The sequence below is a fragment of the Festucalex cinctus genome, chromosome 12 (assembly GCF_051991245.1).
Source record: "Festucalex cinctus isolate MCC-2025b chromosome 12, RoL_Fcin_1.0, whole genome shotgun sequence".
Taxonomy (NCBI): Eukaryota; Metazoa; Chordata; class Actinopteri; order Syngnathiformes; family Syngnathidae; genus Festucalex; species Festucalex cinctus.
In genome coordinates, this window is record NC_135422.1 from 16,130,663 (window position 1) to 16,150,717 (window position 20,055).

The 20,055-nt window shown below is 39.6% G+C and overlaps 3 protein-coding genes across 7 annotated transcripts in view; 1 reads left to right on the forward strand and 2 right to left on the reverse strand.

Annotated features, from left to right (window-relative positions):
* sptb (spectrin, beta, erythrocytic) overlaps positions 1-3,458 on the forward strand; it is a 56,671-nt gene extending 53,213 nt beyond the window's left edge. For all 3 annotated transcript variants that reach the window (XM_077539126.1, XM_077539125.1, XM_077539124.1), the window contains 3 exons: positions 839-1,015; positions 1,132-1,174; positions 1,918-3,458. In XM_077539126.1, the coding sequence (XP_077395252.1) occupies positions 839-1,015; positions 1,132-1,174; positions 1,918-2,112 (415 nt within the window). In that variant the 3' untranslated portion in view covers positions 2,113-3,458. The remainder of the gene's footprint in view (positions 1-838; positions 1,016-1,131; positions 1,175-1,917) is intronic.
* A 324-nt stretch (positions 3,459-3,782) lies between these two features.
* snap23.1 (synaptosome associated protein 23.1) lies at positions 3,783-13,913 on the reverse strand. 2 transcript variants are annotated; one of them, XM_077539128.1, is made up of 8 exons: positions 13,746-13,913; positions 10,338-10,452; positions 8,471-8,512; positions 8,294-8,342; positions 7,967-8,084; positions 6,107-6,286; positions 5,776-5,920; positions 3,783-4,580 (listed from the first exon to the last, which is right to left on the reverse strand). In XM_077539128.1, the coding sequence occupies exons 2-8, from the start codon at positions 10,392-10,394 to the stop codon at positions 4,518-4,520; spliced, it is 654 nt and encodes a 217-aa protein (XP_077395254.1). In that variant the 5' UTR covers positions 10,395-10,452; positions 13,746-13,913; the 3' UTR covers positions 3,783-4,517. The 2 variants fall into 2 exon arrangements, with proteins under 2 accessions (XP_077395254.1, XP_077395253.1); XM_077539127.1 differs by lacking the exon at positions 13,746-13,913 and adding an exon at positions 13,558-13,726.
* Positions 13,914-16,956: 3,043 nt separating this feature from the next.
* The window catches only part of efna2a (ephrin-A2a), an 86,736-nt gene continuing 83,637 nt past the window's right edge, over positions 16,957-20,055 (reverse strand). Inside the window, exon 5 of one of the 2 annotated variants that reach the window (XM_077539129.1) lies at positions 16,957-19,436. In XM_077539129.1, the coding sequence (XP_077395255.1) occupies positions 19,312-19,436 (125 nt within the window). In that variant the 3' untranslated portion in view covers positions 16,957-19,311. The remainder of the gene's footprint in view (positions 19,437-20,055) is intronic. The other variant, XM_077539130.1, reaches the window with a different exon arrangement.

The following is a 20,055-nucleotide window of genomic DNA, read 5'->3' on the forward strand; positions in this document are numbered from 1 at the left end:
CTATACTTGGTCGTTGAAAAAAAAACGCCTTACTATACTCGGTTGTAAAAAAACAAAAAAACAAAAAAACGCCTTACTATAATTGGTTGTAAAAAAAAAAAAAAGCCTTACTATACTTCGACGTTAAAAAAAAATAAAAATAAAAAAATGCCTTACTATACTTGGTCGTTGAAAAAAAACGCCTTACTATACTTGGTCGAAAAAAAAACGCCTTACTATACTTGGTCGTTAAAAAAAAAATGCCTTACTATACTTGCTCATGGAAGAAAAAAAAAGCCTTACTATACTTGGTCATTGAAAAAAAAACGCCTTACTAGGTCGTTGAAAAAAAAAAACAAACGCCTTACTATACTTGGTCGTTCAAAAAAAAAAAATGCCTTACTATACTTGGTCATTGAAAAAAAACGCCTTACTATACTTGGTCATTAAAAAAAAAAAAAATGCCTTACTATATTTGGTCATTGAAAAAAAACGGCTTACTATACTTGGTCATTAAAAAAAAAAAATGCCTTACTATATTTGGTTGTAAAAAAAAAAAACAAAAAAAAAACGCCTTACTATACTTGGTCGTAAAAAAAAAAATAAAGTTGACTCAGAAGGCTGCAAAAAAAATAAAAAATAAAAACATGGGATGCAATTGCCTAACAATAAATCATTTACAATTTTTCACAACGTTTTCCAAATTGTATGCTGCATAATCCAAGAACAAAAAAAATGGGCCTGATATCGCCAGTTTTCATTTTTTTTTTTAAATCTACAACCCCAAACAAAATACTGAAAACCGTTGAAAGATTCGAAATAGTCTGCAGTGTGATTGTATTTGCGTGTTGTTGCGTAGGTCGTGGAACAACTTGTACTGCGTTCTGAGGCCCGGTCAGCTGTCGAGCTACAAGGACGCCAAAAGCTTCGGCCAAGGTCTTGCCACGTTTCACGGCGAGGACCCGCTGCCCCTGGCCAACGCCAGCTGGGAGCAGATAGGCAACTACAAGAAGAAGAAGCATGTGGGCAAACTATGGTGAGGCCGGCGGCGCCCTCCAGCCAACCTCATTTCGAACGCGGTCGTCGGCCACAAAACCAAACACTTCCATCAACATAAACTTACCTTTTTTTAAAATTTTTTGTCTTTCTCAGTCTTGAAGATGGCAGTGAATATTTATTCCAGTGTAAAGATGAGGTGAGTTGAGTGTTGATTGCAAACAGGGATATTGTTATTATAGTTTTGGAATTTTTCATTTTAGTTTTGTTTTTTAAATTGAGTTAGTTTTAATTAGCTTTCAGTGTGGTTCCATTATTTTTTATTAGTTTTAGTTATTTAATAAATACTTTATTTGTTAGTTTCAGTATTTGTTTTTTTGTTTTGTTCTTAAATGTATATTACTTGTGCGTAATATTTCAAAACACAAAAAGAATTAAAAAAAAAAAAAACATGGGAGTGACGTCATCTGAAGGGGATTTTCTATTGGCTGCTGCTAGATGATGTCACTTCTGTGTGACACACTTTCAAACGGCCTTTTTCTGGTTAATATCAAAATAAATGTACTTAAAATCACATTTAAAATCATCCCCAAAAGCCTCATGTATTAAATTAATTACCAAAGACTAAAACAAAGGACATTTTTGCTATAAACTTTCGTTTTTATTTTATTTCCAATTTTTTTTTGTTTTTTATTTGTTTTTTCGTTAGCTTTAGTTAACTAAAATAACCAATTTGCAACACTCATTGTGTGTTAGTTTTGAGGGGGTGGAGAGAAAAAAAAAGAAGTTAAATTTTAGTTAAAATAAAAAATAAATAAATAAATCCATGGGGAAAAAAAAATTCGAGGAAAAAAAAAAAAAAGTGATTTTTAAAACACCCACGATTGTGCGCTGACCTCCTCCCTTGCCCGAATCTTGCAAATGTTTTGTGTTGAATTTCAGGAGGAGCTGCGGCGTTGGAGCCAGGCCATTGCGAGGGCCCTCCAATCGCCGGCGGAGCACGACGAGGCGGCGGAGGGGTCCTCGGGGGCCAAAAGCCAGAGTCTGCCCCCGCCGGCCTCCACCTCCTCCTCCTCCTCACCTGGCCCCACTGCCAAGAAAGACAAAAAGTTCAGCCGCTTTGCGAAGAAGAAGTGAGAGAGAGGCCTTGTGGGCTTGCTGGGCGTTGTCACCATGGCAACCTGGCACGCCACGAAATGCGTCCAATCAAGTCGAGAGCACGCTTGGGAGTTTGTTTTCTTTATATCAACGTTGGTTCTTTTGCTTGTATTTAAGCCAACACATGCTAGCATTTTTTTTTATTTTGACACTCAACCAAAGATTGATTTGTATTTTTTTTTTTCTGCTTTTGCCGCATGTTTGGAGGCTGCCACGTACAACAAAGTTTCCGTGCCTCACACAATGGTTGTGAACTGTTAACGATACTGTGCACACACACAACTGAATTGGAGAAGCTCTGTAAATGTAAGCAGTCAGGCTTGTATTTGAATATACGATCAGGTTCTGCACTATCGTCTTTATTTAGCGACACATGCGAGGCTCAGCTGCAAAAGAGGGCCATACTCAAAAAACATGTATAATACACAATTATCGGAATGTTACAAAGGATAGTCCATTTTCTTTGCTGAGGGGGGAAAAAAAAATACTGCAACAGGATTTTTTTTTTAAATGGAAAAAGCTTAGTTTACAACTTGAAATACAAACCTGACAAAATGCCACTCAACTTTTTGTGAAAAAAAAAAAAAAAAAAAAAAAAAAAAATTCTTGAAAAATTACAACTATTACTAAGTCACCCTGTTTTTTTTTTTTTGCTTTAACATTTTTTCCCCCTCAAAAACAAAATGACTAAGATTACATATAGGTCAAAAAATAATTTAGTGTTTGCAAAAAAAAATTTCAAATGCTGAAAATTGACGCAATATTTAACTGAATAAAATTAATGTTAAGAGAAAAAGTAATCAGTTTCTAAAAGAGATACTTGATTCATTGAGCTATTTTTAGCAGTAAAAAGTTAATGTAACTTCATTATTTTTTCATGTACAATTAATACGTGTAAAAAGAAGTAGGTAACGACCAATCGTGGCTCAGTTTACTGACCCAACCCAGAAAACAGGTGAGCCATGATTGGTCGTTACCTACTTCTTCAGCACAGGTGATGTCATCTTCAGTTGACAGCAAGTAGAAAAATTACTTTCTAAAAAAGGTATTGCACATAAAAAATTAAGTTCTATTAATTCTGGAATAAATATCAATATTCTGGTAATATGGAAAATATTAACTTTTCATTGCTGAAAATGGCTCAATGAGTCAAGTATACCTTTAAGTCATTTTTTTTTCCCTGGTATAACTGTTGCTTTTGCATCCGTTGGGGGTTATCACATTCCCTAAAACTACAATTTTGTTCTCAATTATATTTCTTGTAACATGAAACTTTTCTTGCAAGGTTGTCAATTTTCACAGAAATAAAACTTGTAATATACTGACTTAGTATTGTATTCCTCAACAGTCTGGCAGGGGGCAGTCTTGAGCCACCATTGCATGACATTAACATGTTTTATTTCATGTTTGTTAAATGGTGCTACTATGAGGCCAACTCAACTTGTAACAGTTTTCCTGTTTTTGTTTTGTTTTGTTTTTTCTTTAATCACGACTGGGAGAAACGTAATTGCACACAATATAGACTTGTAATATTTGTGTGCTGACAGCAACTAGCTAATAGTGACATTAAAAATTAGCACCCGGGCCCGAGGTTTGCACGATTCATAGGATTGCGGATAAAATTAAAAAGATTGAACAGACGACCTTCATACCTGGAATAGCTTTATTACTGAGTACAAACAATTCAACAAACTTTTTTTTTTTTTGTAACATCGTGCAGCTGATCTCAGGTCAGATACGCTGCTGAGAACATATTTACAAGGGGAGCGGCACGCCCGCTGATCACAAGACCTGAATGCTAGCAAGCTAACAGCTAACAAGGATTGCAATCCACTTGCTGCAATGCTAGCTTGACGCTAAAGCCACGTGTTGGGGACGTGGCAGGTCGTAGCGGGTAATTCATTTTTTCATTGAACATATTTAAAAATGTAAAGGGGTGGATTTCATTCACAGCTCTGCTTGAAATAAGAAATAATTTGAAATTATACACATACAATAATAATTACATGCTGTTTGACAAGAAAGGACATTTTAAGCTTAAAACCGGAGCAACAGGTGGAAGCCATTTTGATATCAAAAAAGGGGTCTTTTTGGAAAGCAGTTTCTCAAATGCTAGAAAGTGTCCAAACTTTTGCTGGATCCAATATTCGTTTTCTATTTGGTGCTCTGCATAACCAGATTGTGTCGTCTTATTTGGCTGTGATGAGGCGCGCATGTTTCATGATTGGAGAGAAAGCTGCTTTCTTAGAAAGAAAAAAAAAAAAAAAAGTTCAAACCTTCCACTGGTCCTGTATCTGTTTTCTAATCGGCGCTCTACACAGTAAGATGATTTGCCTGTTCTTGCGTGGCCATGTTGGTGCGTGTGTGTTGGAGAAAGCGGCTTCTTAGTTGATGAGTTTGGTGGCTCTCTGGTTGGCTTCGTCAATGCGCACTTTGTTCATGTCCGCCTGGAGGCAAACAAAATGAAAATGGGCAACGAGTGCAACATTAATCCATATTTTACACCCCAAAAACATCACATGGAAGATGGCCGAGAAGATAAGAGCAAGAATGGCCACTAAACAGCTAAATAGCTAAATATGAGTACAAGACTAAAGGTTAACATGTTCACTTCAGGGTTTTTATAAAAAAAAATTTTTTAAACCTTGATCAGAGAAAACAAAAACTGATATGCACGCAGGCTAATAGCGAGCAATATCACTTTTTCTAATGAGGTGCATAAAAATATAGAATCAGGAATACAGTTGTTTTTTTCCAAGCAAAAAAGTTGCAATCTTGGGGGGGAGTTCCAATGGGAAAATCTAAATTTTACGAAAACAGTCAGCATGTTGCTTAAAAAAAATAAAAAATTCTGTGAAAATGGGAAAAATATAAGAAGTAAAGCTATGAAAAAAAAAAAAAGTCACTTTTTTTTTGTAACAATGCATGAACACAGTCATTTTCTTCCAAAGGGAAAAAAAGTAAATTTTGCCATATTTACGACGGCGTATTAGGGCCACGTAGAAATATATATATATATTTTGTTAGAGGGCGGGGAAATATGATGAGAAAAAAAGTGGCAAATTTGCAACTGTATAAACGGTAAATTTGCCACTTTTTTTTCTCTTTGTGCGGCTGTTTGTGTCAAGTGTAGTGCCAGCAGAAAGGAAACACGTGTCGCGCTACACAAGTCACAGTTTGTCACGTCTACAGTGGAAGAACTTCTTAAGATGTACTTTTCGGTCGGGTTTTAAAACAAGGAGATACTAATTGCTTTAGCAGAGATTAACAATATCATAGTTGCTATTTAATAAAGTGGCAAATTTGCCACTTTTTTTTTCTCGTCTTATTTCCCCCGCCCTCTAAAAAAAATATCTATTTCTACATGGCCGTAATACGCCGTCGTACTTATTGGGACAACATTAATGTCACAGTGAGAAAAATGGTTCAATCTTACAAGAATAATCAGAACTTTCAGAGAAAACAACTAAGAGAATATTACAATATTTATAAATACATCTGGAATATTTATTTTCAAGATCCTTTCCCAATATCGCTCTGTATTTTTGTTTGTACTCTGTTCCTATATTATTATTATTATTATTATTATTATTATTATTGAGGTAACAAGTGAATGGTTACGTGTTGAAATCTGTGCGTTACCTTGCCAGTGATCTGGTCGATCTGTTTGTTCTGCTTGTCGATTTCCGTGCCCATGTCCACCGCCATGGATCGCAGGTTGCCGATGAGGCCGCCGACGGCGTTCAGATTGTCCTCCATCTCGTCCTCACGGGCGTCGTTGGTTATCCTGCCGTGTTGTTCACACGCCACGTCAGAAAACATCCGTACCCACGGCCTTCAAATTCGTCAACATCATTGGCCTTGCTTGGCGATAAAAAAAACCCGACACTTTTCCTCCCGACTCACCCTACCACATTTTTTTTTCTCAAATTCCATACGGTTGAAGGACGAAAACGGTGCGATGCTTGCTCACCTCTTGATGTGGGGCCCGGAAGGCGGCGGCGCCGCGTTGACTTGGCCGGGCTGACCGTTGCGAACGCCCCCAGGTTGCTTCGACACCACATTGGAACCGTCGCCGTTGCTTTCGGCATCCAGTCCTCCTCCGATGCCCCACGTGCGCTTGTATCGCGAGTCGTTCTCGATGGACGTCACCCTGTGGGGTGGGAGGAGACCGGCGCGTTACGGCCAACGATGGGGGTGCGTCAAGCACACGCGAGAAACACGCCTTTTCCCTACCTCATCTTTTGGTAATCGTCAAAGAATCCTCGGCTTCAAAGCGAGGGCATTTTGGGAAGAGCGGTCGTCATGGTTATCATTATTATTATGGTTGCAAAAACTCAGACAAAAACAGGGTCAAGTTCAAGGGGTCATCAACCTTTTGGAACTGAGTTACTCTGGTGCTCATTAATGCAAACTTTGCTAATAAATTTCTTTAAATTACCTTTTACGATATCAATAATTCATTTATTTATGTGAAGACACTTATCATGGTCATGATTTCTTATATCAACTATCATAACATACATATCAATATATAACACTATTATTAGGGGTGTCAGACAATTACAATTTTTAATCATTATTAATCACATGACCAAAAGTTAACTCATGATTAATCACAAATTTTTATATCTGTTCTAAATGTACAATGAAATGTACAGTATTTTTTCCCATAAGTTTTCATACTCTTAACTAACCTGGCAAAAGCCAGATGGATACGTAATTTCCACAGTAATTTCGTCGGGAAAAGGTGGGAAATTCTGTACAATAATTCAAGCTGATTGGACGATGCGACATTCTACACGTTTGTTTTAACCAATCAAAGCCACAGGTGAAAATGTCATCTTCGTTCTTGCCAAGGGGGGAGGGGGACGAACATCGTACAAGCTAGAAATGCACGAGAGCACCTCTCGCTGTTTAACATTTAACAAGGAAACGGTGAGTAAATCTGTGAGAACAGAATTCATTGCAGCGTCCATTCGTCCATGTTAGGTTTGTTTGTTAGCTTCTGCGTCAGCGCTGGCTTCCTGGTTTCGTCACAGTTGCATATCCCGCCCCCAAACACAATGTCACTCTGTGATTGGATTGGTCCAGGCACAAGATGTTTTCTCCGGAGTTTGTGAACTCACAAATACCACGAGAATTCATCTTGCGAGAGCAAGGTTAACTCTTAACGTGAAATTGGAAAAAAAATGTTAAATAGAAATATGGCTGCATCTTTTAATTATTGATACGGTAATTTTATAATAATTCATAAAATTGAGTTAAAATTAAAACTATGTACTGTAAAAAAAAAAAAAAAAGAGTGCTATTGATTTGTGTTGGTCATTTTTTCTGCCACTAGATGGCACAATTGCAATTGTAAGAGGTTGGTAACAGCTTAGTGCATTTTTCTTTTCATATTAAGAGCTATCTAATCTTTAACATGAAGTCACTTGTGAAATTCTGCACATTTTTAAAATTGTAAAATGCAACATGGCACCAGTGTCCACAAATATATGCATTATTATTACTGCTAAATTTTGGTGTCTGCTGCATTGCGACTGGAATTCCCCCTGAACAGGCTTTCCAAGTAAGGGGCGGTCGTTAATCGCACGTAAAAAAAAAAAAAAAGAGTGGCGTTAAAGGAACTTTAAATTAACACGCTAATTTTGACACTCCTATTTTTTTTAGATAATCACTTTTAAAATATCCCGAGAAGAATGACAATGTCCCATCATTGGTAAGCTATTTTTAGAACAGGCCCCCGGGTCTTGCTCATTTGGTGCAATTTGGTGCACAGAAAAGGGAGCGATTGTGATCTATTGATTCCGTTTGTTACCCCGAGTCGTACCTGTTGCACGGGCAGATGCAAAGTCCGCAACACTTGGAGAGGTCGCTCAGGTTCTTCTCGGCCAGCCTCATGTCCTGGTTGATCTGGTCCATGCCGTCCTCCACGCGATTCAGCTGCTCTGAAAAGACCAGCAGGCCGCATTGCGTCAACCAACCATCGCCGAGTAAACCGAAATCACGGACGACAGCTTGACTCCAACAAAGTCTTCAGAGTGGGTCGGCACAATCGGGCAAAGAACACCAAATGCACTTTTTCGAGTATTGGGGAACTTTGTGTGTGTGTGAGGGGGGGGGGGGACATCAATATGGGGGCAAGCAGCATACACACCTCCTTGCTGTTCCAACATCACCATGGTTTTCACACCAGTCTCCTTACTCTGCAAAAACAGCAAAAACGACATCAAAAAGAATGATGATGATAATAATAATAATAATAATAACAATAATAATGTCCTTCTGGTTTCGTCAGAGGACGTCTCAATGTTGATGAGGCCGATGGTCTCACCTCCTCGGCCATTTGCAGCATCCGGCGCGTGCTTTCCAGCGACTGCAAAATAAACACATCAGAATGTATACATTTGAATTTCTATTTCACTTGACTCCTTCTCAAAAGGGATTCTCCGCCCACTTTGTCAGGTGACCAATGTGTGAGGAATGGAAAATAATGGAGCATGCAAGGAAGTGGAATGCAGTTGCGCCAGGTGAGTTAACGCCCTGCTGGTTTCTATATTAGACTATGACCACAACAATAAATAATTAATTTCATGACAGTGTCAATAAAAATTGAGAATTGTCATCTTTATTTTTTCCTCACTGCTCCAACAGTCATTAGCCTATTAGTGCCACTGGTCAAATCGTTTTTTTGTTTTTGTTTTTTTTCTTTGCAGACAAAAACACAAAACTTTAAAAAAAATAAAATAAAATAAAAATTACAAGCAAGAGTCCAGTTGCCTTTATTTAACAATCACGTGGTAATCTTGACTTAGATAACTGAGAATCTACACATACTAGACATTTTTTTTTTTTTTTTTGCGCAAACGCGGGCACAGTTAATTTGATATGTGATGGTAAGTTGAAAATGATTTGGGCAGTTACGCTACTTTACTAACATTACAAGAAAAATTGTCATTGGGCTACAAGAATTGAGCCGTTAAAAAAAAAAAAAAAAAAAAAAAAAAAAAAAAGATTACCCGGCCCCTGGAAATATGTAATATGAGGAAGTGAATTCTTTTATTTAAAAAAATAAATTAAAAAAAATAATTAAAAAAATAAAATAAAATAAAAATAAAAGACTTGCAGTATTCCAATTTTTTTCGTGTGAAATTATTTCATACGAACATTTTTGATTCGTACAGCAAAATAATTTCCATTTCTGCTTGGCCCAAATTCACATTTGGTTGTAAGTGAACCTAAAGTTGCAGGCATATGTACAGTTAAGCATTATTTAATTATTTATATTTATTTGCTTTAATAATTTATTTTATTTATTTATTTATTTTGTATTATCGTGGGAAAAAATAAAAAATAAAAAAAATAAAAAAAGAGTTCAAGTGAATTTGTACAAATGTACAAAAATGTACCAAGACTGAAAGACTCGTCTTTTTTTATTCCTTCACATTGAGAGAAAGCTCAACATTGGGGATGCCCAAATCTATTCATGTCACTCAATACACGTAAATTGATAGTTCACTATTTTCTGACCTCCACTGAGCAGAAGGCGACAAGTTGTGTCAGCCAAGCAGGCGTAGGCAGCAGGAAGGAAGAGACAGAAAAAACATTACCTCATCGCGCACACGCACACAAGCATTCATAGAAGAGAAGTGGCAGAAATCACCTGACAGGCATTAAAAGTCGTCAAGATGAAGACGCTAACAAGCACAACCGCAGACATAGTCACAGTATAAACTGTTGTTCAAAAGTATAAAACAAAACATGAGCATGGTTATTGATTTCATGTCAGTGATTAACTAAGTTTATGGGCTTTCACTACAAACTAGGTGATTTTTGTTTGGCCTCACTTTAATAAAGTTTCATGTAAATGTTGAAAGTTGAACAGTTTGGTAACTTATTTGCACCTTCCAGAGCAGCCCGGTGACAAACTAAATTCACAAAATAATTGATTCTGTTGTGACATTTTTACAACACACAAAAGTAACTGGTTAGTTCAACAAAATGCTCACAAAACAAAACGTGGTGACAGTGTTGTTGACACAAGCCGGCTTAGCAGGATTGTTGTAAATATTCATCAACACTGCTGAAGGCGTCTTTTAATAAGACACCAATTTGCAATCATCTCGTTTCTTCTCAGCGCTCCGCTTAAAGCGAGTGCAGGTTCGACTTCACGCGACACCTTTCTTAACGGGTGGGATTACCTCGTCGGTCACTTGGTTGGCCCTGGCGGCGATCTGCTCCACCGTCATGTCGTCCATGTTGCTGCTGTCCAGCTTGGACGCGCCTCCCGTGGCACTCAACTCGATCGTCTGCGGCCTGTAATGAAAAGATCAGAAATGTTAACAAGAATCAAGGGCTTGACGGCTTAAACAATTCTATTAATTCATCTTTTTTTTCCCATGACTATTTAAAAAAGAAAGAAAATGATCGACAAATGTGTTTCCTTTTGCAAACAATGAGCGACACAGGTGTGGACTAGCAAAGTCATGCGACTGAATGCTGACACCTGCCAACAGAAACTTTAACGGCTTTGTTATGAGACAGAAAAACAAAATCAGCATGTATGCAGATGCATCATAATGAGGACAAAGAGCAGCCACAGGCAACAAGCACATTATATATACATAAGGCAAGTCAACATCTGGATTCAGAAGCATTTAACAGATGAAATGAAGACATTTGAACAAAAGTAGCTCATTCAAAGCCAGAGTGTCAACAAGAAGGAGCTTATTAAAATTGAAATCTTCAGTACCAGAAATGTTAATTTTTTTTTTTACCAACCAGCCAATTTTATACCTAAAGCGCTCATCATTATTGAGTACACCCCAGCAGGTTTGTGAGAACACCTTTAGTTTCCTTTCAGAATTTAGATTTTCTATTGGATAGTAATACTACAAAATACTTCCACAAATGTGGGCTATTGATTGAAAACAGGATTTGTTCATTAGTACACACACACACACACACACACACACAAAGTACATTTTGCACAAATAAGTACACCGCGAGAAAAAGACTGACAACTTGTTAATTCCAGGCCTAACATATGTTGCTATCCATAACAGTCATGGAAAACACTAACTAGATGTAGTCGTTTTTGTTGTGGGTTGCAGTAATTTTTTTTGCATTATTTAATTTGATTAAATTGAAGATTTTGTAATCTTATGCATTCTATATAACCCTACTTTCATATTGTGAGTTAGGCGCATATTCTTCTACAGAAAACATTTTCATCAATTTTGGAAATTGTTCTTATCTTCATTGAGATATTGAATAAAATCTTTACATTTTCCGAAGGGGTGTACTCATATATGCCGAGCACTGTATATAAAGATTGTCCACCTCAGTAGGTTGCATCAGAGTAAAGACAGTGCCTGGATGTTTACCACTCAAGTATTCTACCAATTAAATCGTATAAATATTGCTTTTGCAGTATTAAACACAACGTGAAGGTATTAATTATTATTAAATTTCTTTTGTCGTTTTGGTGGTGCCTTCCTCACGTTCTACTGGACTAATTGACTAATTGTTTCTTGGCTGGTGAGTGACATGGGTGTCAGTTAACGTCTGCATGTTGGTATGAGCAGCTCGTGTATGAATGTGTTTATTATTACATATTTTATTACCGTTTGTTTCCCATTTTCTCTAAAAAGAGACTGTTCAAATTCTTACTGACTAGGGTCCGACATGAAGCCTTTTTTGGTTGGTGGCCCGACATGACCCATGTTGTTATGGCCCTTCCAGAAATGGCACTGCATATTCATAAAAATTACGTTTCAATGATTAGTTAATATTTAGCGTCTTTCTCCTGTATTAGTTAAACCTTCAAAAAATATATAATAATTTCTGCGTAGTTACTTTTTTGCATGTTTTTTGGCTTACAGTTACACTGCTAGCAATTTTAGTACAAGGAAATAGGTCAAATGCTTGAATTGATTTTGCTTTAAGCACTTGTGCGCTTTTGGAAAAGGCAACTTTAAAACTTACTCTCATGTGCACGCATTCCCTACTTTAATGTTTATGTTATTAAAAGGCACCTTTAATGTTTTGGGTTTTTACTGGGAAGGCTTGATGTAGCTCATGACGCATCCTCTTGTGATCTCCTCGCTTCATTCTTTTACGGCTTTAATGTGAACATTTTACATGACTTGTGAGGTTTTATTGCATCAACGGTGGTTTAGTGCAACTAAAATGCAATGCAGGCTGATTGTGACAGTTGAAAGCCGTTTGTGTACATGGAAAAGTAATCAGACGACATCAGCAAGTCGCGACTTGATTTCCTCTGAGGATGTTACCACTTCACCCCTCACACTCCACCCTCCTTCAAGCAGTTGGCACAGTTTGGCACACAAATGGCAAAAACTCTACAAGGCCTTCGGAGGAGATGAGGAAACTGTGGAGGAATTCTGCTTCCTGCAAAACATTTCCCTTGGAATCAAAGCTGCAGGGATGGCACATTGAATGTAAAAGGGAGCATCTGTTTGTCAAGATTATTTATGATTTTTTTTTTTTTAAGATGATCCTTTCAACAGATTACACACAAATTTACCTCACTAAGTAGTTGGACAAAAACATTAAATGAAGGTAAAATAAAAAAGAAAAGCGTTTAAGATTAAGAGACTAACCTTAAAGCTGCACTTTGTAACAATTTGCACAAAAATATCTTTAGAACAGCCCTTTTATTTGACCCTTTATGACTGTCTGAAACATTTTTTTAACTAATAGATTATCACCTTAGTTGCTTGGAGGGACAAGTTGTGGTCATCTACAACTGTGCACTTTTATAATTAAAGCCCAGCATGCACACACATTAAAACAAAACACACACAAAAAAACACTAATGTGGACGACGTGCCGACTCATATCCTCCAAGTTCTGGTCAAGTTCTGGTTCTACCCAAACCTGTTCCTCCAGATAATTGTGCAGTGGCACAATGACGTCATTGCTTATTCCTCACAATGACTGTCTACCAGTCACAGTTTCAGACCATCTGATATGTCTTTCTTATCACTGGCCTGGAATCATTGATGGGAAATAATTAGGGGGGGTGCCTTTAGAAGATTAACTACACATAAAACAGGTTAAATACCATACACATAAAAAATAAATAAATAAATAAATAAAACATTTAAAAAAAAGATTCACCTTTGGGGGACAGCAAGAGGAGACAACTGATATTAGAGTAAAACTTCCATACATTAAATAAATAATCCACAGGTGTCAATCAAACCATTTTCTTGATCTCTTTAAAATTATCGCGAGAGAAAAAAAATGACAACAGGTGACGTTACCGTGAATGACACAGGCACCAAAGTGATAAAACAAAAAAAAAGACGACATAAAATATATGCTGGTTTAAACCCCAACAACCAAATGAGTGTATTGACTGTTTTAAGATGATGGGGGGGTAAAGTCACTTACATTTTGCTTCCAAAGTAGCCGTCGACGACTGGCAGGATCCGAGGAAAGTCGCCCCACGGAGACGGAGGCGACCAAGCTAGTCCGCTAAGCTAGTTCCGCTTTCCCCCGACGCCGCCACCCAAATTAAACAACGCCGACGGACGGAGCGAGAGGCAGATAAATTCGTCCGAGGGCGGTCGCTAACTTACCGTCAAAAACCCTCCCTTTGACCCGGCAACTCCTCCTTGAGTCAGGTATGCGAACTTTGGCGCAAGCGATAACTTCTGGATTCCTTCACTACGCTTCGCTCAGCTTCGCCTCTTCCGCTTCGGTCACGAGCACGAGCACGAGCACGAGCACGTAATGTTTTCTAATGTGAGACGCGAGCGCGAGTTGCTACATGGCGGTGCCTCCGATGACCGTCGGAATTTTTTCAATTCTGTAGAATAGCGCGTTAAAATTTGCTTGTGATGGTTGAATAAAGAGGGTGGGTTATAAATAGCCATGCATTTTTTAAATTAAACATTTACCTGAAATATTTTAAAGCAATTTGAGTCAAGGACAAAAAACAAACAAAACAAAAAACAGTTTCCAAAGGAAGTTGTTGTAAAGGTACTTTTTTTTTTTTTTTAGAAATAAAAAGCGGGTTTGAGGGCAGGAATGAAGAAGTAACACGTTAAGGAAGTTGGAAAGATATGTTGGTCAAGAGGGAAAGAAAGAAGCAGGTCCGGAAGGAGCGTTTCCAGTGTGAAACCTTCAAAAATCCTAGAATGGCCTGGGCTTTCGAACGCCGCACACTTGAGCTGTCATCTGACTCCAGAGAGAGGAAGAAGCGTTGCTGTTTCCCCCCACACGAGTGCAGCATTTGCCCTTCACCTACATTTCCCTTTTGCCCCTTGTGTGTCTATGTTCACGAATGATTTTTTATTTTTTATTTTTTGCTTAAGATGAATGCAATCATTCCATCTTGCGTTGAATCTAACTTGCGGTTTAAAGATGTCAGTCAAATCGACCCATAACAAAAATAATAAAAAATGAAATGGAATAATAGTGTGAAACAGTAAATGTTTATTTAAATTGTTAGTAATACAGTTAGTAATTACCCCCAATACCACCACCACCCCACCCGCCCCCCACACCCAACCCCCCTATTTTTAGTAACGGGGTTAACAGTAAAATATCAACCATGTTTAATGTTTTTCCATATTGGATATTTTTGGTTAACATGGTCCGGGTCAAATTGACCCTTAACAGCATCAATGCAACAGGAGGGTTGAATCACAAAAGGCAGTTTATTGATTTGTGACCTGTTTTAGCACCACTGGACATTTTGTATGTTTTTGCACCATTCTATCTTTTCTGTGTTAAAAGGTGCTCAGCTCTGACTTGCCATGTATCTTTTATAGAGTCTACATAACATGCATTATTCAGCAACAACACATGGCCCCATCTGGGCCCATGTGTGTCTGTGTTCTTGCGCAACTTTTTCCTGACGTTTTATCATTTCACGCCATGTTCAATAGCGCTTGAATAGCAAAAAAAATCCCCTCTAAGGTATACAATGTATGCATGTGTGTGTGTGTGTGTAATAGTGAGTGCAGATGGCACGTTCGAGATCAAGCTCTTTCATCACACTCTTGCTCATTAACAAGGACGGGAGCGCTGCCCTAATTCTATAATTCCGTAAAAAGAAAAAAAAAGTAAGTGAAGGAAGAGGAAGACGGGATTAGCCAATTGTCTGGAAACGAGAGCGAGGAAACAAGCAGGGGAGTAAAAATGTAATAAAGAAAGAAAAAGAACAGAAGATGCATTTAATTGCCATCTGTATTTCCTGGCGTTCCTTCCTTGGCTGCTGCCCAAACTGCCGTCTTGCAGGTCCAAAAATCCCCCCCTGCCAATTATTGTTCCACATGCAAAGCCAATTAAAAAAAAAAAAAGGAGGGGGGCTAAAATAATGAAATGATGAATTGGACGGTGAAAGGCAGCGTGTTTACCTTATGTGTGGTAATAATAAATGATGACTTTCCACTATCATTCCAGGAAGCACATCTGTTCATTTGTATGGTGCACTTCCTGTTGTAAGGCAGCCATTGTTGCCCCTCGCAAAAAAACACACACACACACACACACACACACACACACACACACACACCCCCACCCACACACACACACAAACAAACTGTAATTATAATGGCCAATTTTGATTGACAATGTGAGGCATTCATTCAACAATGTGGAACAGGCGTATTCAACAACTATTATCAACAACTATTTACTGTGAATAAAAAAAAAAAGAAGTAACTCTGATGCATCACGTGAGGCAAACATGACTTCTACTCGCCGTTTACAATGACGTGACACTGATTTTAATGGTCTAAAGTTGTCATGGTTGGCAAAATAATGAACATTTTCATTCATTTTTGTGTGATTAAAACAACAACAACAAAAAGGCTCAGTTAGCTAGCGCCCCCTAGAAAGTTTTAGTAAAGTACGTTTCACCAAGATTGACGAAAAGTTGAAAGTATATGAAGATCACATGATTTGAAGCGCGTATCGAAGCAGCACGTCAATATAAATCCATGTCATTGTTTAGAATCACGTTTTGAAGCTTCAGTCTCAAACAGCTATCAGGAGAGAATGGACTCCTATTGCTAATGCTAACAGCTAGCTACAAATCGTGGAGACGCCTGCCACAATGATGATAGCGGTGTCTTATGCTACGTTCAGACCAACAGTATAGTCACACAGCAGACAAAACACAGGAAGCGGTTGTGTGCAGAACGTGTAGCATAGCAATGGAGGATAGTTTGATCGTCGCGGTTTGCAGGAACCCGGAGTTGTACGACACGGCGATCTACGTGTACCCGGGACAGCACCACCAACCACAGCGGAAATCCCCGAGAACCCCGCGAACAAACACTCTCAAGACCAGCGTAGTGTCGCAATATTTTCGCTTCGGTCTGAACATAGCATTAGCGTCCTAAATTACATACAGTGCTTTTCTGGTGAGCCGTCACAGTGCCAAGGGAAGAACACATGACGAGACGCGAGAAGGTGATTTCATCGGAACCATTTCACGCTTTGACGCCGGCTGTCCCAAAATGACCATGTATGTCACGGGTCGAATAAAGTCATCGGAATTGCATTGCCAAGTAGGAACGAACCTGTCAAGAAATCAATCCCACTGGCGTTACTTTGACAAGCAGACACAAAAAGGAAAATCTTTATTTGTGTGTTTCTTCCTTCTCATTTCTTCATGTGTGGAAGGTCAACCTCCCCTGAAAAAAAAAAACAGCACAAAATAAAAAGCAAAAAGTCGTACATGGCCCTGAGGCGTCCCACTGTACCTACCATTAAAATGAGCGTCGGATCATGAACCAGAGAAGCAGAACAGGAGGACCGGCATCAGTGGAATCAAAGAAGACACGTCTTTTGTTTGTTGGTTTGTTTGTTTTAATCTTCCACAGGCTACACTCAATCTCGCCCACCCATCACTGCATCCCACGCAAGAGTCCTTAACAGTGATTTGTTTTTTTGTTTTTTTAAATGCTACAAAAATAAGAGGAAACCGAGAAGGAGGTGCTTCCCCTCATTTGTTTGTTTGTTTGTGTGTATGTGCATGTAAGTGAATGCCTTGTATCGTGTGCTTTTCTACATATGATCCCCAACTCACAAGAATTTAGTGGGAAATTGCACGGGGTGGAGAAAAAAGTGATTTTTCCAGCAAGCTGCTGTCCACTAATATTTTTCAGAAAAATGCTGTCTTTTTAAAAATAAGTGGTTATCTCCATTGTGTAAAAATGTCAGTTTTCTACTAATTACTAAGGATTTAACGATAGCCAAACATCACAATATAATTATCACAATATTATGAGGTTGGCGATGTATAGGCCTATATGTAAAAAATATAATACTGTGTAAGAACTCAAGATATTAAGAAGAAAAAAAAACTAATAGCAAACCCCCCCCACACAATATTGTGGGTTCTTGTACATAATAACATCAGTGACAAAGAAATAGTCTTGGACAGCCATTTTATTTTATTGTCATGCGCTCATATTGGCTCAGCTGCCTCAAGCAGGCGAAAAGTAATGTTTTTTTTTTTAATGGAGATGTTGAAATCTATTTGCTGGTATGACCGATTTATGGGAGTGAAAACCGACGCAGTGGCCAAAACATGCCTAATTAAAATTGAACCGCACTACTAAACACTAGCGGGTGCTGGAAGTGCACCAGTTTTAATATTGCGACATGAAGACGACGTGGCAAATTATTATTATAATTATCACGATATTGGCGTTATCGTAACATCCCTACTAATTACGGTATAATTTTTGTATGAAATCCTACTGAATTCTTGTGAGGACGGGCTGACGTGTGTATCTGCATGTTTGTGTGTGTTCACAGTGCTTTGCTCCTATATGTTCACTTCCCAGCAACAAAATTCAAAAAAATTTTCCCTCCATTTTTTGACATTAAACTCAGTCCATGAAGGCTACCACCAAAGAGTATGTGAGTGTGTATATGTATGTGTGTGTTTGTGGTGCTACCACACACGCCATAGTCCAAGACTGGTTTCCCAGTCAGCATTAACGTTCGTGGTGGTCCGGTTGAGTCTCTTGGATGGTTTCCGGTTGGTTGCACCGATTGGGGTCCGTCAGATCTGCCAATCCGGACCCCACTGAACCACCACAAAGGGGGCGAGACTGCGTGAAGAGAGAGAATCCTCCTGTTGGCTGCCTTGAAAAAGTCCCGGTATCCGAGAGTGGCGGCAAGGTGGTTCTGGTATACCCCCATGAAAAAATAGATCATCAATACAAACAAGGTTGTTCTGAGGGTTTCACAGTGGTCATGCAACTGGAGTCTCGCCACCTCTTCTCTTCGCCCCCGAGCGCCATAAAACCCTACCGCCCAGTCCCGAGAACCTGTTCCCCAGAAACCGCGACCCAGAACCCCGAGAAGTGACCACAGTCGTAACAATACACAAACACAAAGAGGTGGGTGACCAGTGGTACATTCATACAGGAGTAAAGTCATGGTTCCAGAAGTCACCCGACCTGCCGGACTAAGACAAGTGCAGACTGCGCCTGTGCTGAGAGCAGGCGGTGATAAATGCTTTTGTTTAGAAACAACAAACAAGACAAAGAAGAACACATCCCAGCTGAAAATATACTGTACACCTTGCCGGACCCGCCCGCTAACCCTCCCACAGGCTATGGTTAAAATTGTCATCGTGTGTGCTCATGTGATCCGGATCTGTTTAGTCTACAGCAACAATTTGATTAGGTTGTAAAAAACAAAACAAAAAAAATGCAGGCATGGCTACTCGCGCTTCAGGCTTTGGGAGTACAAAAAACAGTTTTTGTGCATCCGGGCCGACCTTCTGGATGGATGACAAGTTTAATCATATCCACATCTACCTCGTCACTGGCCAGGAAAGTCTACAGTCACATCCAAAGAAGATCCTGATACAAGTGAAAGGACATTTCCCAGAGTGCAACATAACCGGTCCACCCTGCAGACTTGCCAGGCCTGGAAAGGGTGTCCGTGGTTGGGCCGTGGAGGGCGGGGAGGGGGGCTGGCAGTGGTGGTGGTGGCTGGTGGTTGCGTTGTCGATAAGTGGGGGGGTGGGAGGGAAGGTGGATGGGGCGGGTCAAAGGGCTTCCCTGAGGGGGGTGGTGGACTTTTGAGGGACGGACAGCCAGCCCAGCCCGGCCCGACCCGGCCCGGTATCCCGGGGCGGGATCTCCAGGAAGAGGGGGAGTGAGGGAGGGGTCACAGCCAGGAAAAGAATCCCAGCAACAGCCAGGCCAGAGCGAGTACCGGGGCCGTGCAGTCTGGTCTCCGGCTTGGACCACCGTCAGTCAGGAAGGGCTCCGGAGAATCGTATCCCGAGCCATCTGAAACACACAGATGAGAGGCGACAAAAGATCCGGTCTGACAAAAGAATGAAAGTTGAATTTGACTGAGTTCCGATCCAGCAACATTGGATTCACTGTATTTTGTCCTTTCTATCATTGCACTTTCACTTAAAATCATTGCAATTTCAGGAAAAATCCATCCATCCATCCATCCATCCATCCATCCATCCATCCATCCATCCATCCTCTGAACTGCTTGTTCCTCAGAAGGGTCACAAGGGATGCTGGAGCCTATCTCAGCTGGCTATGGCCAGTAGGCGGGGGACACCCTGGCCTGGTTGCCAGCCAATCGCAGGGCACAGAGAGACGAACAACCATCCACGCACACAAGCACACTCAGGGACAATTCGGAGCGCCCAATTAACCTCCCATGCATGTCTTTGGAATGTGGGAGGAGACCGGAGTACCCGGAGAAGACCCACACAGGCACGGGGAGAACATGCAAACGTCACCCAGGACTGGACTTGAACCCGAGTCCTTTCACTAACAATCAAATTTCCAATAAATTCTCACCAGGAACTATAACAAATTTAATGGCTAGTCAATGGTGTCCGGCAGTTGTGTTATTGCTTTAGCTAATGCTAAATGCTATCTTGGT